Source organism: Pinus tabuliformis, chromosome 2_1 (genome assembly GCF_031772625.1).
Source record: "Pinus tabuliformis cultivar Carrire ecotype Pingquan chromosome 2_1, CPIR1, whole genome shotgun sequence".
Taxonomy (NCBI): Eukaryota; Viridiplantae; Streptophyta; class Pinopsida; order Pinales; family Pinaceae; genus Pinus; species Pinus tabuliformis.
This window is the reverse complement of record NC_142299.1, coordinates 135606852-135624781: the sequence shown is the minus strand read 5'-3', so window position 1 is coordinate 135624781 and position 17930 is coordinate 135606852. Positions and strand designations below refer to the sequence as shown.

General features: G+C 38.1%; 1 protein-coding gene across 2 annotated transcripts in view; it reads right to left on the bottom strand.

The window, feature by feature from the left end:
* Window positions 1-15984, bottom strand: part of LOC149199137 (cysteine synthase-like) — a 155066-nt gene extending 139082 nt beyond the window's left edge. The window contains exons 1-2 of one of the 2 annotated variants that reach the window (XM_089402313.1): window positions 15652-15984; window positions 15288-15415 (exon numbers count right to left, since the gene is read on the bottom strand). In XM_089402313.1, coding sequence (XP_089258439.1) covers window positions 15288-15415; window positions 15652-15765 — 242 coding nt within the window. In that variant the 5' untranslated portion in view covers window positions 15766-15984. The remainder of the gene's footprint in view (window positions 1-15287; window positions 15416-15651) is intronic. The other variant, XM_089402312.1, reaches the window with a different exon arrangement.
* Window positions 15985-17930: the final 1946 nt, after the last annotated feature.

Below are 17930 nucleotides of genomic sequence, written 5' to 3'. Positions count from 1 at the left end.
CACATACAAGCTCCTACAACATTAAGCAACATGCCAACTAGCAGTCCATGTTTGTGAAATTACGGTGTTTCTTCATAGAAGTTCATTGTCTCTGCACATCTATTTATATCAACATTTCTCATCGATTTAGACCCAACATAATATGTTCCAATGGTTTAATAATTAACATAAAATCAAATTTACAATTAATGATAGCTACGAAATAATAAGTGTTTTATCGAACTTGCAAGAGAGGCATTTATGCTACCAAAATAACAATTGGAAGTGATAATGTCAAACCGACAACAATCAATGGTTTGCAAACTCTGTGCAATTGAAATGGCAGACTTATGCTTTAGTATCACAGGACCACGAAGTGACAGTATAGACACAAAAGAATTAAATCGAGAATCAGAAAAATGGAAATGGCATCAACCAGTAAGCATTCAAAAAACTTTCTCGGAATTCTTATTGCAAGGTCAAACAAAAGATTATAATGGATACGACATAAAACTAGCCCTATTGGAAGAGAGCACTCATTTTTCGCAGGAACAGATCGTATGGAATTCAAAATAGCTCAGTGGAAATAAACTTGGCATTCATAATAGTTCACTGCAAGTAAATTTGAAGTTTGGAATAGTTCATTAGAGTTGCGGAGAGCCTAGAAGGTTCGGAAGGGTTCGAAACCGGCCCTGATACCAAAGTGTAAGGCCCATTTTAATTAATTTAGCCAAAAGAACTAAATTTCTCCTTAAATTGTGCCAATCCAGACAGTAAAAATTTGAAATTGAACTTAAATAGATTGCAGAAGAATACCTGGAACCAATTTAAAGGGTTTCGGATTGTGGTTGTTCCTGCTGCTGCAGTTACCAAACCGTCTTTTACCTCCCAGCCTATATGGGGTCTACCTATATGATCCCCAGATCCAGAAGACAAATCTTCTGGCCCCCGTACCCAAAATTCCAAGAATAATTAGGCTCAATCTCTGTGGCTCTATTGGAAATTTCTCTTTTGTCTCACCTTCCTCCGTTTTGGCCTCTTTGACTACCTTATATGCTCAAACCCATCATCTCCCAACCTCCTTGTTGTTAGCCTCCTTCCTCACACCGTCTCTCGATTCTTTTCGCCGTCACTCGCCTACCTTCTCGAGCCTTCTCTCCTTTTGGTTAGAGGCGGTCATTATATAACTAAGTTATATTCCATTGAATTTGGTTATTTTTCCTTTAATAAATATGCTTGCCAACAAATTTTTATTGCATATATTTTATTTAGAGAATTACATTTATTAAAATATCTATGTTCTTTATCCTTTTGATATATTTATTATTATTATATATGTATTTTTGTAAAGTCAAATATATAATTATTATTATTACATTTGTATTTTTGTAAAGTAAAATATATAATTATTTTGGTTAGTATATAAAACAAATAATATATATTTTAATTTTATTTTTTTATACAATCCTTTGTATTTATTGATATGTATATTATTTGAATAGTGCTTTGATTAGTGTCATTTATAGTGTTCGTATACTTAATAAGTACCCACTCTACATATTCATTACATTATGGTGAATTATGTATCTACCTAGTACTTCAACAATTAATTCGTTACCCTGTACTTAGACGTGTTCAATATTAACTAGTAGGTATACTAGTGCAGTACATACTTTGCATGCATATGTAGCTATCATATGCATGCCTCGTATGCACGCTAAAATTCACATTTTGTTGGTAATTGTAGGTGGGTCATTACACAAATTATATTTTCCACTTAATTTTACCTAGAACCATTTATGGGTCGACTTAAAGATTATTTCCTTTGTCCAATATGGAATTTGCTATATCAAATAAAAGAAGAAGTGCCAAGACAATTTACATATCGTAATTCACTTTGGGGAACATTGGGCTTTCTTGGGGCTTAGGGTTTCCCTCAAGGGAAATTTGTCCTGACGTTGCCAAATTTAACACTTTTAGTCCTTCTTTGTTGCATGTTACCTGGTTGTACTTTGCCTCCAAAATCACAGGGAAATAGCTCCTTTAATTTCTCTGCATGCCAAGCTGCTCACAATGGACAATTCCTTTTGTCACTATACATTACCAGCGCCAAAACTTTGTTGTTTGGTCCTCCTTTACCAAACAAACTCAATAATAAGCTCAGCAACCTTCCAACACAAAATAGCAGCCTTTTATACCTCTTCCACAGACTTCGTCTTCTTTTGCTCATGATTTTAAGCTTTCACGGGGGTCTTGACCTTCTCACAATGTGATCTACTCCAACCTGCAGCCTTTCAACCTTACTATACTCAGCCTGAGGTTCTGTCGGCCTTCATGTACTTGGCCTGAGGCCCTCTATGGCCACATATGGCAGAATAAGGTCTCGGCCTCTTCCACAAGGCTTTGGCCCTCCTTCTTGAGCAGAACAAACTTCGACCAACTTTTGCTATAACTCAGATTGCTCAAAAAACACACAAAATTGTTAGCTTAACCTTCTTCTAGAGATCTTCACGTCCTTAGATTTACTTCAGCTTGGCTCCTTTTGAAGTTTTTGGCTCACTCTTAGCTTACTATTCACACAAGGATGAGACACTATGATGCGATGAAATGACCTCCAAGGTCTCACATATTTATAGTGTTCGTGGGGTGACTAACTAACCCCAAGGGTCATGTCTCTTTGCACCCAAACAACCTAATCCTACATGCTCAAACACCAAAATGTTATAAATAAAAATCCATTTTCATGTTCTAAACCCACTACTTTAGGTCCAAAACCTCCATTTTGGGTACTGTTGACCCTGTCGCCTACACCTACCTACAAGTTAGTGAGAAAAGCCTTCAACCCCACAAGGTGTGGTTGGTGGCAAGGAACTCAGATAAAGGGTTGTCACACTAATCCCAACTCTCTCCGTTTGAGTTATCTCCAATGTTACCTAAGGGGGGTGGTCCCTAATGAAAAGTTAAGTTAAAAGATGTGAATTTCTAAGAGAGTATTATAGTGAAAATGGATTACTTTTAAGGATTTATGAGCAAATATGAAATGAACAACTTGAAAAAAAAATGTCAATCATTAATAAGGAATTTACTCAACAATTTAAAGATATATTTGCTCAAAGTAAAATGCAATGTTCTCAAAAGAGACAGCAAAGTAACCCTGAAATGTAAATAAGAATTGTTAGCACAAGATATGTAAGATACAAAATGCTTTTGGGATAATCAACTTTATAAATCAAAACATGTGAAATATATCTTGCCAAAACCCAAAAATTAGTAATTCACTTGGAAATGTAAAAGAAAGGAAGTGCTACACCAAGACATCAATATGCAATTAGACTTGGTGCATGAAAAGAAAGCACTTGTTTGAAATTATTACAATACTTGCTTTTGGAATAGACTTTGCGTATGAAAACTCAAACCATCAAGAGACAAGTAAAGTAAATGTGATGGAAAGTGCTCTTGTTTAATTTTATTAATTATCTCTACAACAAGATTACAATTTAACTCTTCAATCCTCAGACCTCACTCTCGCCCAAAGATATGGATCTCACAGTGAGAAGTTAATAGAGGAGTAGAAGATCTTTAAGATGTCTACTTCAACCAACTTATATTGGAGGTAAAATTTTAATGAAGCTTGGGACCTTCCTACACTAAAATCCCTAGATGAAATGCAAATTGTGTTAATTCCCCAAATTAAAATAATGCTACATGCAAATGTTTCAAAGCGATTGATTTGCAATGCTTGAAAATTAAATAGTGTTCAACATAAGTTGCAATTATAACTTCAATTAGAGGAATAAAATTAGCTTACAAGTGTTACATGTGTTTCATCAATGAATTAAAATGATACAAGTAATTTGTTTGAAAGTAAAATTTGTTTCAAATAAACAATGACAATAAATTGCTCCAATATTCAAGATAACAAAGTAGCATAAAATTGAAGCATGTATTCAAGTGCTCATGAAACAATTTCCAAAGGTAAATGGAAAGGAATCAAAGTTTGTTAAGAATATAAATGCTTGCATGTAAAGGATGAATTGTCCAAAGTAAATTGTAAGCTTGTAGCTTCAAGCAACAATGAGATAGAGAATGCAAAGTTCAAATGAAATTGTAAAAAACTTTAACTTAATGAAATGTGATAGTGAGGTTGTGTTAATTTCCAATTAAAGCATGCATGTAAGTGAATGAAGTATGAAAGCTTAAACCATGCAAATGTCAATTCACCCAAGAGAAGACTCCCTCTAAATGGGAGTCAAGATACCATGGGAGAAATCCTAAGCTCGCACAAACAAATTAGAACATTTATTAATATTACAATGAGAAGAGGGCCCTTCAAAGTCCTCAACTAAACTTCAAGGAAAGTCCTTACAATAATTGCTTGAAACTTGGACACTAGACCTCCTTTCTTGAGAAAGTAGTGACAATATCTCATAAAACTTATGCAAGGTAAACAAGGTGTGAGTTTCCTCCAAATGCCCACGGCTTAGAGAGGAAAATGGGCAGCCCTCTAGTGAACTCAACTTGGCCAAAATAAATCTCAAAAAGGCTCATGGCATCCTTGGAAATCGAACCCCCAACATTTTCCAAAGGTTCTGCAAACACTTGCTAGATGTTGCGGAAGGTTGCTCTTCAAAATCTACCACACAAGAGTTAGCAAACAATCCAAACAATGACTGCAAAATAAGTTAAGTATTAGTGAAAAAATCAACAAGATAAATTATACATGTACAATTATAATTTACAAAACGCTAAGCTAAAGAGTGAGAATAAACTCTCGCTCTTTACTTAGCCATCTTCCAGCTCTTAGATAGCAAATGAAAGAAATGAAGTACAATGTTTTTTTTTTAAATATTTAAATTTAGAAGTGCTCGGCTTGTGTACAAGCTATGTGCCAAAACCCTGCAAAGCCACTTTGTAAGATAAGACTACGAAGGCTCAAAGAACAAATGAGAGCTCCTTTAAGAATGTATCAAGAGTGGGTTGGTCTCTCCAAAGAAGCCCCCTCACGCTTGATTCTGTGATCCCAACAAGATGTTCCCTCTACAAAACTTCAATCAAGAATTAGTTCCATATAGATTTGACAATAAACAATGATAAGAAACTCTAGAGATTTATTTAAAACCAACTAAAGCATTTTATACTTAGAGCATACTTCTAAATGAAATGTCAAATGCAAGATAGCTTGACATTAACAAATCTACAAGAGCATATGGAAACAAATTAGTTCAAAGCATGAGTAAAAGGAATTATACCAATGATCAACAATTCATCACACTCCCAAAGGAGGAACACCTCATGAATAAAACCCCAAAGTCTTTATTGATATTTCTGAAAGTGTACAAGGCAGTAGCACTTCCGCAAGCACAATAGCTGGTAACAATATATTACAAATGAGAGCTCAAAGCTCTATTATATAGAACTATGGGAGCCAGTCCCAATGTAGAAGTGATTAAACAAGTGGCATGAGGTGACAATCCCAAAGAGAAATTCAAATTTGTTGAATGAAGCTCCAATGCCAAGTGTAAAAATCGAATTCTGGCAAGTGGACATCATTTTCTTCTTCCCTTATGTGCCAAATTCGAATTTTATGATGGAATGACAAGTGTATATGGGTGGTAACCCATGTGGGGACAATTCTCCACAAAAATCTCCAACAAATATTCTCTCAAATCCTCCCAAATGTGCATTAACTTCACAAATTCGAATTTCCAAGTAAGCAACTTTCTCATTTAATGCCAGAAATTCGGTTTTATTTGAACACCTTGATTGTAGGAGTTCACATCGCCTTGGGACTTCACTTTAACTCCCCCATAATTTTCCACCTCATTTCCACAACATTTAGTATGTGTGGATATTTATTTTTTTCCATTTATTTAATTTTTGGCTTAATTAATTGTCAGATTTCCCACTAAACTTAGGAAAAGTGGGTTTTGAGAATTAAAAACACACTTTTAACCCCTCAAAGTGTGTCATATTAAAAAGTTGAGAGTGAGAGGTGAAAATTCATTACTCATACCCCATACAACTTCTCTAGACATCACTTATTACATTACAAATACAATTTTATTAACAATTTCCGCAGTGCAGAAAATCTAAAAAATTAAAAAATGACTACCTAGACCTAACCAAATTCCACGAAATTTTTTGTGTGATCTAGTATGGTAATATACATCGACTCTAGACACTAAGATGTGTTAGGGGCTCAACCTTCAAACCGTCACCCTAAATTTGGAGTAAAAAGTGAATGAAAAAACCCAGAAAATTATCCGCCTCTGAAAAAGAAGGGATAATTAACCAGATAAAAAAAACACTCCAAGGTGTACTCGTTTGCGAATCGAGTCCCAACATCCTAGGCCTGTTACAGACTCAAAACTCATCATCACTAGTATCACTTATCACAATTCCCCGCAAGGTGTGGAATCTAGGTACAAAAAAGATTATGAGAAAATAGAAGTAGAGTTTAAAAAACTCTGTCGACTGATGATATTTGATGGTACATGTGTCCTCTAGATCATCCTTGGGCATGGAGTCTTTCATATAATCATCAAGTACCACTCTAGTGGTCAACAGGTACTTTGCCCACAAATGTCCATCTTTGTGGGTTTTCTCCTCACAAACCTAGTAGTCAAGGCTTGTGGGAGTACCTCCCAAGCTACACTATTTTCAACACCATTCACGCCAATTTCATCCATAATTTTCTTTGCCCTAGGGTAAACCCAAGTTTGGTTTTAGCTTCAACCTGGGGGTTTCTTGAGGGTTTTATGTGCCATATCCCTGCTGGAGTACATTGTATGAAACCCTTTCTTGTCATCTTGACCTTTGGGCATCCCAATTTTCAACCTGCCGATGGAACCCTAGGTCTTATATCGCCCTAATTTGGCCTCCTCAAGGAAAGCAAATTGCCTCTTCTTGGAGCCTTGTGCCTAAATTGTGTCTTTCCCTTGGGGGCTTCTTTGTGTCACCTCATACCTCAAATGTAGAATACTGATTAGGTGACCTATGCATATACTGAGACTCCTCCCATTGGTGAAAATCCAAAAAAAGCAAGGGGTTTTGGCTGCAGTGACAAAGGGCCATCACCCCATTGTTGTCACTTAGTCTAGTTCTTGCCTCGTAGGGTTCCCTTCTCCAAGGCATACTAGGTTTTGCAACAACATTTTTGGCGTCAGTTCTCGGGAGGAAGTGGGTCTACCTCCCTGTAATCTGAGGATTCAAACCTCATTCCTTTTGAAGTGGCAGATCTCCAATGACAAGATAGATCCTCTTCTGGCAACTCCATTAGAAGAACAAAGCCCTAATTTTTCATTGAATTTCAAAGTTTCAATGCTTGTAGGGTGAAGCAAGCATCTTTAAAGGCAATTTTTGAATTCACCCTGGCTACTTCAATGTCATTGATATAAGACTCAATGGTTCAGCCAAATTTAGAGCAATCATTCCCGGCCTTAGATATCACATGGATCCCTAGATATCCAAATACTTTGGAGCACAAATATATGAATATATTCCAAAATTTGATGGTGATCCACTTTCAGCAGTCGATCACATAGCAAAATTCATCAAGTATGCATCGAGGGTCAATGTGGTTCATCAAGACGTTCTCATTGAGTTGTTTATTACAGTGTTGCAGGAAGCGCCCCCCCCCCCCCCGGATCCCGGGATCCTAGGCCGGAATCGCGTCCCGTACGGAAGCGTTCCGGAAGCGCCAAAGGAAGCGCGATTCCAACTTTTCCAAAGCGCGATTCCTAATTTTTTGAGCGATTCCTGGTTTTTGAGAAGCGTGGGCCCCGAAGCGCGCTTCGGAGGGCGCTTCGGGCCTCCGGAAGCGCCACGCTTCGGGCCCGGAAGCGTACGCTTCACGAGCGCTTCGGAGCGCTTCCGAAAAAACCGCGCGGGCCAAGGAAAAAAACTTCATTTTTTTTAATTTTTTTTTAAAGTTAACTTAACTTAGCAATGAGGGGGTGGGTTAGGGTGAGTTTAGGGTGAGGAATGAAAAGCATAAAGCTCCCATTCATTCCTCATTTTCTCACTTTGAGTTTATGAGAGTTGGAGAAGAGAAGAGAGGAGAAGAGAAGAGAAGAGAAGAAAGGAGAGGAGAAGAGAGGAGAGCTTGGAGGAGTGAAGAAGGAGGAGCTAGGAGAAGGAGGAGGAGCTTGGAGCAAGAGCTTGGAGGACTTCATCTACAAGAGCTAAAGAGGTAAGTTCAAACCCCAAACTCCCTTGTTTTTTTGAAAAAAAAATTGTATTTTTCTCCTCCCTCTCCTACTCTTTCCCATTGTTTCTACTTGCTCCTTTATTTACAGGTTGTCCACCACCTATATCCATATTCCAAGATGGTGTTCTTTTGGCTTCTATGTATCATTCCACTCTTGGTTTTAATGATGGCAAGGGTGAGGAATAGAAGGGAAGAGGAAGGGGATGAACTTGGTCCTAATAGTAGTGACCCAATGTATGATGAGGAGGAAGGGTTTGAAGAGGAAGGGGATGAACTTGAAGGGGACACTGAAGCACAAGATGGGAAAGGTACATCAACACCCTTGTGGAACTATGTGACCAAACTTGATGGGGGAAAGGGTGGTGGATCTTACAAATTTGTGTGCCCTCATGGTTGTCATGGAGGAAAACCATATTGTGGTTCATATACCCGTCTGAGGAGGCATCTTTGTGGGGTGCTGGACAGTGATGAAAAAAAGGGTTCTGTGGGGGTACAAATTTGCCCAAACATTTCAACTGAAGAAAGAAGAAAATACATCCAAATAGAGATGGCTGCACAACAAAAAAACAAGAAACAAAAAACTCATTTTGAATCAAGTACAACCTCTAAATTTGGTAGTTGCCCATCTCCTCATGGTACTTCTGCAACCTCTGGAGGTAGAAGAACAATAGGGGATTTCCTTAATGTTGCTGGGAGGGATGATGTGGATGGAAAGATAGTCTGTTTTCTTTGTGCTTGCGGTGTACCATTCAATGTGCTTCGCTCTCCCTATTGGCATGACATGGTAAAGGCCATCAATGAAGCCCCAAAAGGATACAAGGCCCCCAACTATGAGAAAGCTAGAACAGTGTTATTAGAAAGAGAAAAAGCTAAGGTTCAAAGAGCTTTGACACGTTTTACACATGAGTGGGTGGATTCTGGGGTATCCATTGTATCAGATGGGTGGACAAATATTAGAAACCAACATTTGATAAATGTTCTTGGTGTTTCTTCTAGTGGTGCAGTATTTATTGCATGTCATGACTCCTCCTCCATCAGTGCAACTGCACAAAACATTGCAGATCTCCTATTGAAATCAATCAAAGATGTTGGTCCGAATAATGTGGTTCAAGTGATCACAGATAATGCAGCAAATTGTAAGGCAGCAGGAAAAATTATTGAGCGTACTCATCCACACATCTTTTGGTCTGGGTGCCTGGTTCACACATTGAACCTTTTGATGCATGATATTGTGAAACACAAAGATTGTGGGTGGATTGCTGAGGTTTACAGGAAAGGGAAGTAGCTCATTAAATTCATCACAGGGCATACAAGGGTAAACTACTTCTATGGCACTTACTCCAAGTTGCAATTGCTTAAAATTGCAAAGACAAGATTTGCTAGTTATTACCTCACCTTTAGGCGGCTAGTGAGGGTGAGACAAGCTTTAACTAATCTGGTGTGTGCTGAAACATGGGATGAAATTAACACTGACACAGATGGTGCTAATGCAGTCAAGGACACTGTTCTTGACAGTTACTTTTGGTCACAGGTTAAATATGTTTTGCAATTCACCAAACCAATTTATTACATGATCAAGTTTGCAGATTCAGATCGACCAGTAATTGGGGAGGTGTATGAGCAAATGGATAGCATGTTGGGGCAGATTAAAGACATTGTTGAGCCTAGAGATACCACCTTGTACAATTATATTCGTGTAGAGGTGCAAAACCGATGGGAAATGCTAAATATTCCATTGCATGCATTAGCATATGTTTTGACACCTAAATACTATCATCCATCATGGCTTTCAACACCAGCACCTGGGGGGGGAAGCAGGAAAAAACCACACCAAGATAGAGAGGTTCACGAAAAATATATGGCTGCATTGAGTAGATTAATCCCTGATGAGGAGGAGGCTGCATTGGTACGGAGACAGGTGAGCAACTATACGCTCAACACTGGTCCATTTGGGAGCATGCATGCAATTCAAGATCGAGAGACTTTTTCTGCTCTTGAGTGGTGGAACATGCATGGAGGGGGTACTCCACTTCTACAGAGTTTGGCATTGCGGGTGCTATCACAGGTGGTAAACACTTCTTCTGCAGAGAGGTGTTGGAGCTCTTATTCTTTCATCCACAGTGTTAAAAGGAACAGGTTGAATTTAGACCGGGCAGAGAGCTTGGTTTATGTTCATTACAACTTGCGATTGTTGTCCCATTACTGTGAAGATGCAAAGTCTAATAAAGACTTGTTGATTTGGGACAAGAATCCAGAGGAGCCCAATTTGGAGGATGGAGTGTTGCGACTAGAGCAATTAGAGGATGCTTTTATCCAGGTATGTCCATTGTGGTATGAATTTTCCAATTTTCCCTTATAAAGCATTTCTCTAATTCATGTTTTTAATTTTTTTGTTAACTAGTGTTTTTTTTTTTTTTTGCATGAATTTTTTGAGCGATTCTAGGATGATGATGACCGTGTTGATATTCCACCACCCCCACCCCCATCTGGTCCCTTGGTTCCTAGGTTCCATGGTTCAACACCAACAGCAGGGGGTTCTTCTTCATCAGTTTCAGTGCCACGACTTACACAGGGACCATCTTCTTCATTGCCACCACGTGGAGGCCCGCCATCACGTTCTATTCGTGGTGGAAGGAGGAGAGATTAGTAGATATATTCACAATCTACTACTTTTTGTCATAGATTACTCATTAGACTTGTAGACTTGTGAATTTGAATTTTGAACCTTTTTGGCTTGGCGGTGACCAAGTGACATATTTTGTAAACATTATTATTTGAATTTTGGACATGACAAATGTTGACAGTTGCTCACTTGCTAGATAAATCATAATATGCTCTATGTTTTATCTTTTATAATATGCTTAAATGTTTTATGTTTTATAATATGCTTAAAAATTTGATGTATGTTTGTAATAGCTAGAATATAGATGATTGTTGTACATACTAGTAACTACAATGGAATCATGGATGCCATATCTATCTTGATTTATGCAAAAATATGCATGTTTTCATGTCTTCTACAATTAATTTGGTATTTGGGATGTTTGTTTTGAGTATAAATGCAAAAAAATATTAAAAATATATATATATATAGCAGACGCTTCCGCGGACGCTTCGCTTCCTAGATTTTTGGAAAATGACGCTTCTGCGCTCCGCGCTTCCGCTTCGCTCCCGCTTCGTGCAACATTGGTTTATTATCTCTATCAAATATAAGCACAGAGATAGGGTTGACAATTCATGCGAGCCCGAGAACATTCCCTCTTTCGCTATATTGATTGGAAAATTTCCATAGTATAAAGGACCAAGTTTCAAACTAATGAAGAAGTTTGTCAAATCTTGGAGTTTGCTCTCCAAAAGGAACGCCACGTTAATTGTGCTAAAGAATTTGAAAAGGAACACCATGAGCAAAAGGAAGAATCCTTTCTAAATCATCAAGATGTTAGCATTGAAAAGGATCTTGAAGATTATTTTGAAGCAGAGCATGGTGAGGATCATGACGAAGATTGTTCTTTGGCTAATGGAGTTAAAGATAGCCCCACCCATCCCATAGGTGTTATGATTGATGATGAGCCTCCTCAAGACCTTAAAAATAGAGATCCTATTAATTACCTGGAGGTTGACATTCGTAATTTCTTGCATATAGGAGAAGACAAATGGGATAGTTCTAGCCATCAATTTGACAAGGATCTGATTTATGATATTGACCTAGTCTCACCCTATACTCCATATGATCCGGGAGATATGATAGTTGATATATTTGAGCCACCTTTAGATCTTCCTGTCATTGTTCCTCAATCATATTCAGGTCACATGGATTTTGAGCATGATAAACCAACATTGGTTGATCCTTTTGAATGTGATAGTCGTGATGAGTAGCCTAGTGGTCAAGCTCCTACCTGCTAACCCTTTCCCTCATCATGTCACTCCCAACATGTCCCTTAGCACATCGGTGAGAGTTGCATGCCTAAGAAAGCTTTTGAGAAGAAATTCCCGAACTCAATCATTGATTTCTCCATATTCAAGCTTGAAGGAAAAATTCGATAATGTAAACCTGATTTCCCTTTTTCCCCTTCATCCATTATTCCTTTTCATGATTTGTGGTCATCTTATTTTCTCGCCTCCCACCCTTGGGATCCAAAATGTGAATGTTATATTCATGGTTGTGATGCTTTCTCATTCTATATCATGATTAATCACAGGGGTAAAAGGTGTGGTAATGATCTAATCATATGTTGGTTACATTTGTTATATGACTATACCTAGGTCATACATTGCAGGCTTGCATGCATGGTAGTTTAGGTGCATTGCATATTATGTGAGCATGCATTCTAATAACATTCATATCATGTTTCATGTAGAATAGATTGCATTTAGATTTAATTTAATTTTATGTAAGGATAAAACATGGGCAATATCCTACACCCAGTGCACATGCTCCCAAACAAGTTTGTTGCAATGTGCAGGTGAGAAGTCTACAGTCCCAAGGATTGTTGGAGTTCTCATCAACTCCTCGTTTGAGTACACATGGATCATGCCCTCTATGGTGAGTTCATGTCCCAGTTGAAGCTAGATGTTATAGACCAAAATGGTTAACCCCATCAGAGAAAATTTTCTCCTATTCTTCAAATCCAGCCAACCAAACAGCCACCACTAGCTGATAACGATATGCCATTGTATCTCTGCCACCTACATCAGCCCTATGCTTCTCACCCATTTAGCAAGAGCACATGGATGGAGGTTGGCTTCCGATAAAAGGTACTTTATGCATTTTGCAATTGGGTGCTTATGCTTGTTTGTTTTTGGGCATTTGATATGGGTTATGAAGTGACCTGGAAGAAAGGGATTTTGACCGTGATCTTGTTCCGTCACCTAAAATGGGGGGGTTAATCTTCAATCCTAGTCCAATGGGACCTCCACTAATGGCCCAATGGGTATAGGAGGGGCATTACTTGGTAAGCCCTGATTGAGATAGTGCAGTCCCATCTATCCCTATTCCATGCTTACCACTTTTCATCATGTTGGATGTGGAGCTTGATTATTTTCCTGATTGTTTAGAGGTTTTTTTGTTTCAGCCGCATTGGATCCCTATTCCTAACAGGGCAGCAACAACACCTGTTTAATCATCGTTAGGGCGGTCCAGGGGGGGTGACAACGATTTTATAAGCCCCCCTTGGCAGGGGTTGAGGGGCAGCGCCCCCGATGCTAAAATAGATGAAATTTTGCCTTGTGTGAGAGCGAAGAGGAAATTACAACGGACCTGTTGTAGATTGTATCTCTTCATTTTGCTAGATAATATAAAAGGAAGGACTGGTTGTTTCTCCGTGGATGTAGCCCAAATTGGGTAAACCACATATATCTATGTCTCTCTTGTTTTAGGCATTTATGTATTTGTGTTTTCCCAATATTTTGTGTATTTCATTGCTCCGTTAATTAATTTCTAACACATCATACATTATAAGCCCTTATCTCACATCCATTCTTTGGGTTCAACACACCATTGATTCATTGGGATTTGGCACCTACACATCCTCGTACCTGGGTAGGGACTGAAACTTTGCCCTAGAAGATTGATGCAACTAAAAGAACAAGAAAGAACATATCGTGGCCACAAACAAAATAAAGAATATCAAAATGCAAAAGGTGGCAGAGACATACAAATTATTGCATGGGCAAAACCCTAGCATGAGATCTACCTCACTAATTATGACTATCATTCGGTTCCTGAGCGCATGTTGCTCTATTACATCATAAAGGAACCCTTGCATGTCTCAACCTCAATGGGCAATGAGTTGCCTCATCATTAAGGGTTAATACAAGTTCTATATGTTACCCACCAAAATGGGTAACCCCATAGGAGAAACTTTTTTCTCCCTTTCATCTCTTCCAATCGGCCAGAAAGCAACCCTTGACAACCACCACTAGCCGATGACTATGTGCCACTTGTTTCTCTACCACTTGCATCAGTCATATGCTTCTCACCCACTTGGCAAGAACACATGAACAAAGGTGGGCTTTCGATCAAAAGGTACTTTATTCATTTTGCAAATCGGGTGCTTGTGCTTGTTTGTATTTGGGCATTTGACATGGATTACAAGGTGACCTAGAAGGAAGAAGGGTTTTGATCATGATCTTGTTCCCTCACCTTAAATGAGGGGTTAATCTTTGATCCTAGTCTAGTGGGACCAGCCCTAATGTCAAATAGGTATAGGAGAGGCACTGCTTGGAAAGCCCTGATTGAGATAGCATAGTCTCATCTATCCCTATTCCATACTTACCACTTGCCATCATACATTATAAGCTCTTATCTCAACTCCATTCTTTGGCTTCAACTAACCATTGGTTCTCTAGAATTTGGCACCCACACATCCTCATACCTAAGTAGGGACTGGAACTTTTCCCTAAGAGATTGATGCAGCTAAAAGTGAATGTACCAACAAAACACATTTAGATTGTTTCTCTATAAGCATAATGAAACTCACAAACTCAAACAAAATACAGCATTCTGAAAAAATGTCTAAAAGTACATAAGAGAAATTGCATATAAGTTTGGTGCTCAGAAGGTTTTTAACACATTTAGGATATAGCAACAACCACACAGTGAACGAACAACAAAATGGCAGAGTCAGATCGTTACATGTGAGAGGCAAAGTCACGAAACTGGACTCGAAGGATGACTGAAGAGTAAAAGTTGTCTCCGACTAATACTTTTGGCAGTTGAATTATTTTTTTAGCAATAAAAGAATATCTTAAATTTCAGTGGAGAAATAAACTAGAATGCAAATTTCAGTTATAGCTTATCTAGAAGTTCGTAGATGATACGACATTGGCATGGATTCTAGACAGCCAAGTGTACTGGTACTGTTGTGAAATTGGGTCAGATAAATAAGAAAAATGTGTGTCATTTTGGGGTTTTCCTGTGCCTTTTATAGAGGGAAAGCCGAGTCTGACTTTGGGAAATTTACCGAGTCAATCACACTGGAATTGGACTTGTGAATCGGTCTCACGCATGAGTTAAAATTGTGAATAAGACTCTGAAACTCAGCCTAGATTCTGCCCGGAGTCTTCATCTAGTGATGTTGATTGAAGGCACAGATGATACCTGAGGGCCATTCGGTCTTTAACAGAGCAAAAAGGTTGGTAGAATTCAAGCTTTCCAACAATTCTTGCAGCTACTCCCTCTGCTTGTGCAATACGCCGCATTTCTACGAGCGGAGTCCACCCTATGAGCTGCATGAAAAAAATCCAATTCAATGTTGTCATGTCAGAGAAGTATAAAATAAGCCTTTGATTGAATGCTGAATATATTCAATTTTCGCAATGAATGAATCATCAGCTGCTCGTAATAATATAATTGACTACTAATACTTTCAACAACAATTATGATCGCCTCATTGTGCATCTTCTGAGAATATATATTTAGGTCAACCATGGCCAATTTCTGCTCATTTGCAGGTTTTCCATACCTGAGTACAATCTGCTGCTATGTTCTCTTTGGCTGCCGCTCCATCGTCCCCTTGTCCTGACATTTTCGAGATCAACCGCGCGAGCCCCGTTCTGGTAATAGTTGGTCCTTCCATGGTAGAATTACGGGCACACCGTCTCCTGCTCGGTGCCAAAGTTCACCCTTTCGCCGTTCTCACTTCCTGAGAGAAGAGATTCATGAACCCGCGGGGTATATCATTTTTCAAAATGACGTATGACCACCAATTTAGCCCACTGGTCATAAATTGGGCTAATTAGTAACCAAGCAAATCGCTCCATTGAGCCAGCTAAGTTTCAAAAGTTTGGATTCATCTTTTTAAAAAAATCCATCCTGTGTCACAATCCGAATTCCACTAATAAGAAACTAAAATGTAGTCAATTTAGTTGGATTCAAACGAAGAATACATTGTAACTAGGGCACATTCTCATAAATGAAATGATTGCTGAAATTCAATACACAAGACATTTTTTTTATAGTGTGTAATTGTGATATAAGAATTTTGGATTCATCACATTATTTGAGTGTGGCTGTGACGAGAAATCTGATCAACTTTCGATAGATATATAGGTGAGAGATGAAGAATTTTAAAAATTCAAAAAAAAAACCAAAAGATAATTTATAAAAAAAAATCAATCTAAAATTAAATAATTTAAAATAAAATAAAAGGGGTAATATAATAACAAATTATAATTATAAAAGAAGAATTTGAAAGATGGGAAGATCTCGAAGGAGGGAGATATATCTCAGATGAATCAAAACAAAGAGTGATCCAGCTTGAAACATCTAAGAGGAAAATTTTGGCAAACAAGGAGGAGATGTTGTGCCTCAAGAGCAGAATGTTCTCGATTAAGAGCGGGGACGAAAACACCAAGTTTTTTCAATAATATGCAAAGCGCAGGAAAGTTCAAAATACTATTTGGGAGTTGGAAAACCTTGCAGGTGGCATAGTTGTCTCCCTCCAGGAATTAGCCAAGCTTGGAATAAATCACTTCAAGAGGCTTTTTGAGGCCCCCCCTATGGCTTATTTAGCTGAAGTTATTGCATTGGCGAGAGTTTTCCCTAGTTTCATTGAAGAAGGAGAGAATGAATCCCTGATGGACCCCATTTGAAAAAAGGAACTTCAAAAAGTTCTCCATAGTTTCCAAAGGGAAAAAAGCCCCGAACCAAATGGTTAGACGAATGAATTTTTCACAGATTTATACGAGATTATTGGTGAGGACCTTCTGAAAGTTGTTGAATAATCAAGAGTCAAAGGTCGTATTCATGATCCTTTCAACACCACCTTCATTGCTCTAATTCTGAAATCTGACAACCCCTCAAATTTTGATGGATTTAGGCCTATATCTTTGTGCAATGTTACATATAAGGTTATTGCAAAGATCATTGCAAGCAGGCTTAAACCTATTTTCTCAAGGAACAGTCAAAGGAATGATTTGCTTTCTTGGAGGGCCAACAGATACACGAGGCCATCGGGGTGGCACAAGAAGGTCTCCATAGCCTAAAGACTCGTAAGCAAAAGCGTTTGGCAATAAAATTAGATCTGTTAGAGTCAGTATTTGCATACTGCCATCAGTGATCAAAACTCCTATTTCATATCATATTAGTGTCCCATGTTGAAATTTTTATCATTCCACCTAGGTCCTCATGCAAAAATTTACTCATTAATGGTAGCCCAAGTCAAAATCCCACTCTCCCTATAAAAAAATCAATATTTGTAGGCCCACATTCCAGTGTCTTACTGAGCATACATTCATTATAAAAGCTCATTTCATCATGTCTTGTATGAGTTAAGTCTACATGAAGTCTAGTTATTCAAGGTCCCATTAGGTCACTAGGTTTCATTCCTCCAAGGTCCAATAAAACACCATTCACTGCACAAGGCTAGAAAAAGCATGAGAGTGAAAGAAATAATATCCTTTTTTCATTAAAAAGGATTTGCAAACATGTAACTACGGTTGCCCGAGCTCTAATATTCATTCCAAAGTATGAGTTTTATTTCAGATTGTAATTTTATTTTAAAAAGAGAGATGTAATATTTTTTTATTTTTTTATGTAATTTTATGTTCATTATATGTAATATGTTACTATTCCTAAGTTGTTCACTTAAACTCTATGTGACAACTTCATCCAAGCAAAATTCAAGAGTAAAGATTGCCAAAACTCCAGCATCATCCACCTGCAAAGGAAAAAGTCAAAAAGGAAATTAGCAAAGATGTCAAAAAGGTGAAATGAAACATTAGAAAGTGGGCTTTAAAGTTA